This window comes from Limulus polyphemus, unplaced genomic scaffold, assembly GCF_000517525.1.
Source record: "Limulus polyphemus unplaced genomic scaffold, Limulus_polyphemus-2.1.2 Scaffold6490, whole genome shotgun sequence".
NCBI lineage: Eukaryota > Metazoa > Arthropoda > Merostomata > Xiphosura > Limulidae > Limulus > Limulus polyphemus.
In genome coordinates, this window is record NW_013672100.1 from 606 (window position 1) to 8294 (window position 7689).

The 7689-nt window shown below is 31.4% G+C and overlaps 1 protein-coding gene across 1 annotated transcript; it reads left to right on the forward strand.

Moving 5' to 3' along the window:
• The first annotated feature begins 270 nt into the window (after nt 1-270).
• On the forward strand, nt 271-5830 carry LOC111089515 (probable endochitinase). Its single transcript, XM_022402160.1, has 3 exons — nt 271-426; nt 1480-1704; nt 4941-5830. The coding sequence occupies exons 1-3, from the start codon at nt 366-368 to the stop codon at nt 5153-5155; spliced, it is 501 nt and encodes a 166-aa protein (XP_022257868.1). The 5' UTR covers nt 271-365; the 3' UTR covers nt 5156-5830.
• Nucleotides 5831-7689: the final 1859 nt, after the last annotated feature.

A 7689-nucleotide genomic window follows, 5' to 3' on the forward strand; every position in this document is an offset into this window, starting at 1 on the left:
TAAATAGAACGTATACTTGCCTTAGAGCATTAACAACTGTTGAAACTGTGGGACAGTCAGTATAAAGATATTTATGAGGCTAAGTAATGCGTATATTACATCATAAGACAAAGTTTCACATGAATCAAAATGTTGGTTACCACGGTGTTTATTTGCCAGTTTCCATAAGTATCAAAACTAATATCTGACGTATTTTATTATCTTTACGTACGAATGATTTATTATCCACTCGAAATACGACGTCAGATAAATGTTTGACATCAGTATAAAAATACTTTGTCCAACACTGTAAGACAAGGCCACGTAAGAAAAACAAAAAAAAACTTAATTTTTCGGAACTAACCTAAAATAAGTTTTGTATCAACATGTTGAATACAATTCTGCGTCTGATTTTGGTTATCTTACCAGTCTGCAATTTGCATTCAAGTAAGTAATCGGTTTAATTAGCGTTTAAAGTTGCACTGTAAGAAAGATTAAAAATAGTCTTAACTTTACGACGAACCATGGATAGTACTTCGATGGGTTTCACAATGTTAGTGAAACACGATTTAGTTGAAATTCGTTTCCACAAAACATACAATAGTAAGGATATACTTGTAAAATAAATGATAACGAAAATTTACAGTAAATGTTTTTTAAAACTCATAACGTTTTTAATTAATTGATATGTAGAAATACTGGGACTTTTCTCTACGTTAAATACTTTTTCTTTAGTGACGAATTTGAATTGGTCAGTGCTCTGTTGTCCAATGAAAGGTCCGGTAAAACCGTCGAAAACTCATAGTTAACTTTAAAAAAAAGGCATTTAATAAAGAAATAAAATAGTTACATTATTACGATCGCTTAGTGGTAACATTTTCGTGTTATAGAAGCTGAAATTATCCCAGAATCCTAATAATATGTTGTAAAAGTATTCGATGTAATCCAGAAGTTAAAAAATAGCAAGCTAGAGAATATCTGAACAGGTACATTTAAAGACATAACAGAAATAAATATCACCAGTTCACTTGCCAGTTAAGATCTCTAAGTTTCAAACAGAGGTTTGATTTGAATTTCGTCCAAAGCTACTCGAGGGCTATCTGCGCTAGCAGTCCCTAATTTAGCAATAATAGAGTAGTGGGAAGGAAACTAGTCAACACAACCAGTTCTTGGGTTACTATTTTACTAATGAATAGTGAAGCTGACTGTCACATTATGACGCCCCCACTTTTAAAGGGCGCGCAAGTTTGGTCATGTGGATTCGAATCAGATTGCAAGTCAAGCACCCTAACCATCAAACCCTATCAAACATAAAGAAACGTTTCTGAAAGAGTGATGTGTTTCTAATAGGGTTATTAAATGGCACTTTACGTAAAGAGTAAAGAGAATTAGGACACTCGAAGGTAAAGATCAAGGTAGATTAAAAGATTTACGTTAAAAATCAGATAATAATATATTTCATTACGTGGTTAAAATAAATAGTCTTTATGTCATTTACAGTTCATGGATTAAGCTTGGTCGTACCTGAAAACGAAGATGAACCTTTTGTCTGCCCTGTGGAACGGGGTTATTTCCCCCACCCAAAGAACTGCCATCAGTATTACTTATGTTTCCAAAGCAAACCCTATTTAGAAACGTGTCCTTCTGATTTACTGTATCTTGAGAGTGAAGCAATGTGTGAACTTCCTAATTTTGTTGATTGCGGTGACAAAATAAATCCGACAAGTAAGTGATTCTTATTTCTCTGAGGAGCAGGTTAACATGTATATATTGTCATGTATCTCTGAGCAGCAGGTTAACATGTTTATATTGTCATGTATCTCTGAACAGCAGGTTAACATGTATATATTGTCATGTATCTGTGAACAGCAGGTTAACATGTATATATTATCATGTATCTCTGAACAGCAGGTTAACATTTTTATATTGTCACGTATTTCTAAGCAGCAGGTTAACACGTTTATATTGTCATGTATCTCTGAACAGCAGGTTAACATGTATATATTGTCATGTATCTCTGAACAGCAGGTTAACATGTATATATTATCATGTATCTCTGAACAGCAGGTTAACATGTATATATTATCATGTATCTCTGAAAAGCAGGTTAACATTTTTATATTGTCATGTATCTCTAAGCAGCAGGTTAACATGTATACATTGTCATGTATTTCTAAGCAGCATGTTAACATGTATACATTGTCATGTATCTCTCAGCAGCAGGTTAACATGTTTATATTGTCATGTATCTCTGAGAAGCATGTTAACATGTATACATTGTCATGTATCTCTGAACAGCAGGTTAAATGTATATATTGTCATGTATCTCTCAGCAACAGGTTAACATTTTTATATTGTCATGTATCTCTGAACAGCAGGTTAACATGTATATATTGTCACGTATCTCTGAACAGCAGGTTAACATGTATATATTGTCACGTATCTCTGAACAGCAGGTTAACATGTTTATATTGTCACGTATCTCTAAGCAGCAGGTTAACATGTATATATTGTCACGTATCTCTGAACAGCAGGTTAACATGTTTATATTGTCACGTATCTCTAAGCAGCAGGTTAACATGTATACATTGTCATGTATCTCTAAGCAGCAGGTTAACATGTATACATTGTCATGTATCTCTAAGCAGCAGGTTAACATGTATACATTGTCACGTATTTCTAAGCAGCATGTTAACATGTATACATTGTCATGTATCTCTGAACAGCAGGTTAACATGTATACATTGTCACGTATTTCTAAGCAGCATGTTAACATGGATATATTGTCATTTTTATATAGGTAAAAGGAAGCTAGAAAGTGGTCAAGAAAATAATCGCTAAACCTAGATAGGCTAAAATTATATGTTTTTCAAGCTTATAATTGGAAACAGATAATAAGTAAGCAGTTAAAGTTCGTTTACCTATGTCAAATGCAAAACCCGCTTAATGCAAGAGACACTTTCCATATTGTTAGCTAAATTTTCATCACTTTATTTAAACGTACAGCACTTTACATCTTCCAAATTGAGCCTTAAATTTTTTATCATTTCATTCCGGAACTTACTTACGCATGCACATTAACAATAGTTAAATAAATTTTGTGCATTGCGCCCTATACGTAATTAACTAAAAACACCTCATGAAATGTGCCTTATACCTTCATCACATGATTCAAATATCCACTTTCCAAATTGTTGTCTAACATATATGGTATTATTAGATTAACAAATATAAATTATAATCATCACAACGTCACTAGTTGTTCTCTTACAACATATAAGGACTGTAACCTCTAGATATCATCTATTCGGCCAGTGAAGGAAAATGCTGTCGATAACCTATCCTACATAATGTTTGAAGGTGCAGCAATATGAGGACAAGGTAAAGTAAATACCATTTGCTAGAGAACAACAAAGGAAACTAGAACGAAATAATTCATTGGTTTTCTTGGATCGCGTGTCTATTCTAAAACTGCATAACTACAGACTATATGATTTTTTTTATAATTCCTACATTAATAAAAGCTGGTAGAAAAATATAATACGCCTGCATATCACACGTTTACCGCTTTACTCAGATGCCTATTTCCCACAATGTACTTTACACTTCCATCACTTGCTTTGGATAACCATTTCTTGAATTGCATCTTCAATCCTGGATATATAATTTATGATGTTTACATAACTTTAGTTTGTATTCCACTTTCAGTGAAAACGTTTTAGAAAATGTAATGTTAAAATTAGAACTCCTGGCGAACGTGTAACAAACTTACTATAAGTTAAACACCATCAAGATCTATCAACGTGTAATTCTTATGTTTACAGTTCTACATAAAACCACAAATTCAGACGGGCATGGGTGAACAATGTACAACCTTAAACGCAGGTTAAGAAAATGAATTAAAATGACCGTCTGTATGAGTCATCTTCTCTTGCTTCTAATATGGTTTAGGAAGTAAAATTCTCTCTGAGCAATAAGGAACCATCTCAGAAATATCTAAACACTAATACTTACTATTTCTTTTTCTGTCATATCTTCAATTGAAAAGCATTTCTTGACTTCTATGTACAATTTGTATGGATAATACTGAACGTTTTAATAGCTGGGTTTAAGTAATTTTTTGTTTGTTTGTAGTTAAGCACAAAGATACACAATAGGCTATCTGTGCTTGCAATATTACTATTAGGATAAATATTGACCGTATCAGATATTAATTGTTCGATGAATTTAATAATCAGATAGTATTTCCATCAACAAGTTATCTCACAATATTATGCAGGTGTGATTCTACTGGTATGTGCTTTCTACTAGCTTCTAAAAAATAGTAGCATTTTATCTGGCATTAAAGAGTGAATGTTGTGATGGTCTTAAAAGTCATAATGTAGATAGTCGTTATGCAGTCTAAATAAACATCTCTTCCGATCATTGTGCTACCACAGTATTTCCCAGGTGGTCACAGGAAGCGGCAGAAATAGCAACGGTAAGCACAGTTCAAACAACAATCCTAACTCATGTGGGATGGTACATCCTTATTACATTCTAAAGAAATCAATTACAAACCATGTAGTTTAATACTATAATGAATTGGTAGCTCACGACAGTATTTATAGCCACATATTCTAACCAATCCAAAGATATCCCAGTCTCCAAAGTGTATTATCTAACCAAATAAACTAGTCCTCTCATTCCTAATTATTATAAATGATTTGTTCCTAAGCGTAAAGCTACACAATAGGCTATCTGTGCTGTGCCCACCATGGTTACCGAAACCAAATTTTTACATTACCAACCCTCGGACTCACCTAGGTAACTTATCTGTTACTTAATCTAATAACGTTTGAAATAGCTGATATTGAAAAAAAAATCAAATATTATAATATTTTTGTTACTAATTTAAAAAGTACAAAACTGAGGTTCATATTACTTTCATAAATATAACTGATCCTTTTGAATTATTTCAGAGACTTCAAGCACTCAACAACCAGGAAAGACAAGCAGTAAAACCCCATACTCAACAAAAACACCATTCATATGTCCCAGCTATTACGGATTATTTTCTCACCCCCGAGAGAAAAAATATTTTTATCAATGTGCACATGGTTTTCCACACTTGAAATTATGTCCTTCAGGGCTAGAATTTGACCCCAATCTAAAAGTTTGTAATTGGCCTGTCTAGATTAATGGAAGAATATAAACAATGAAGTAAAATTTAGATATCAAATTACACATAAACGAGACAAAAGATATTTTAAAATGTTCTCGTAGGCTGCGTTATTTTATTTTTTATTCTTTGAATTTCGTAGAAATTTGTTTGGTTTTTGAAAATATCCTACAAAATGTTTGTAAAATGTAACACGACTATTTAAGTTTCATTTTTTCTCAATTTTTAAAAATGATATAAATCCATCTTTTACAAAATTGACTATTTCTAAACATACAACTTCGAGTAGATGAATTAAAAAAATTAGTCGAAAATTGATACACGAAAGGAGTTCACGGATTCGAAACTACATTTTCAATGTTAAGCTCAACGAAACACGTATGCCATAGTAACAGTGAATCCAAATCACGAGCTAAGAATGTATTTTATTAATTTTTATTATAACAGAAAAATAGAAACATTTAACTAAATTTCTCAACTGAAATTACAAGAGTTATTTTTCAAAAACGTTTTGATTTGATGAAAATTATTTAACCTAATTTGAAGTGATCTCAATGTTACTTATAATTTTAAACATTGTTACTAATGAATAAAATGTGAATTATTTAACCTAATTTGAAGTGATCTCAATGTTACTTATAATTTTAAACATTGTTACTAATGAATAAAATGTGAATTTTCTGACATTGATTTTGTTGTTGGAATTATCTTTTATATAATTCTTATTTAGTCTCGTTTTTAATTTATCAACGGAATTTAATATTTAATCTATTATTCTGATTTATAGTATCGAAAAACGACCTTTTAATATTTATTTATAATATTTCAAGCAAATAGTTAAACACTGCTACAAGTTACTGTACAGTATTTTGTATAGGAATATTTTACACAAATACTAATACTTTACGAAGTTTCTATATATTAGTTTATCTATGATATTTCACACCAATCTATATTCAGTACCAAAACTACTTTTTTATATTCTTTTATTTGTGGATATTTTATGCAATTTTTTGTATGATGTTTTGACTCAAAGCTTGCCCAAAATTAACTATTGAAGAATATTTTACCAGATATTTTGAGACAAATGAATGTACATCATTTAGAAGTGATTTACTAGAACATTCTATATGACTTTTTACACAGTTGTAAATACACTAAGATAAACAATTCTTTACAAGATATTTTATATTAGATGCTTTGACAGAAGTGCATACATACAGTGAAGAACTGGGTTTTTTTTTCCCCACTACTAGACATACCAACTCGCTTTGCTCGTCAGTTTGCCGTTCCGTTTAATTAATAAAATTAATGGCTGGTCTAAATCCTTTTTTTTTTAATTCTTCTTTTACAAAACGTCTCTGAATGCAATATTCTTCGAACGTAATACTAATCGCTCTCATTGAAATAATTCGTGAAAGTGCCACATGGTGGCACATGAATATGTTTTCTTCAACACAACCTTTTACATTAATAATGTCTCCTTACTTCTACGAAAAAATTAATAAATATAAAAACCATTAATACGTACATACGGTTCTGGCGATAACCAGAATGTTATCGTGTTGGCGTGAGAGGAGAATTAAAACAAGCTAAACTAGCGAACTCGGGGGCTCATGCCCCACATTAACAGGGTTGCTATACTGCAAATTTGATTCTTGAAGTACTATTTTGCACTTTTTCAGTTTAATTATCATTGCTGCTATAATGCAAGTTTAATTTCTTTAAAGGGTTAACCAAGTTACGAACAGTAATTAGTAGGCCTACTTATTTTCTGCTCTAATGCAAATCAATGCCAAATTTGGGGTTCGCTCTCTATGAACATTTTACTGAAATGCATATAAGATATTCATTTATGATATATATATATATACGCCGGAAATTATTTCTTATGATATTTTGTCTATAGTATTTTCCATTAATACATACGAAACGAAAAAATACGTTTTGTGTTATATGATATACATGATACCATACGAAACGAAAAAATACGTTTTGTGTTATATGATATACACGATACCATACGAAACGAAAAAATACGTTTTGTGTTATATGATATACACGATACCATACGAAACGAAAAAAAATACGTTTTGTGTTATATGATATACACGATACCATACGAAACGAAAAAATACGTTTTGTGTTATATGATATACATGATACTTTCCATAATGTACACATTGGAATACTACTTGTTGAACAATTGTTATCTCCAAAAATGTGATGCACCACATAAAATAACTTTTTAAACAATTATCTATTTTATAATATTTGACACAAATACGTATAGACCAGTGATTCCCAACCTGTGGTCCCCGGACCCATGGGGGTCCGCGAACTCTCATTAAGCAAGTAAGTTTTTTTTAATTCTGCTGTTCTTTTAATTTCACACTCAGTTATATATGTCTTTTATTTGATAATGAAAAATGGAAAACAAGATTGTTGGGTAGATGGAATCTTTCAAAAAACATTGAGTCCGTGGGGGGGGGGGGGGGAATAATACCTTGGTGGTGAAAAGAAAACTATCGTGTATCAAATATATTATC

Coding starts and splice junctions, on each gene's coding strand:
- LOC111089515 (XM_022402160.1), top strand. CDS start 366: ATGTTGAATACAATTCTGCGTCTGATTTTGGTTATCTTACCAGTCTGC. Junction 427..1,479: donor AGTCTGCAATTTGCATTCAA/GTAAGTAATCGG, acceptor TGTCATTTACAG/TTCATGGATTAAGCTTGGTC. Junction 1,705..4,940: donor TGACAAAATAAATCCGACAA/GTAAGTGATTCT, acceptor GAATTATTTCAG/AGACTTCAAGCACTCAACAA.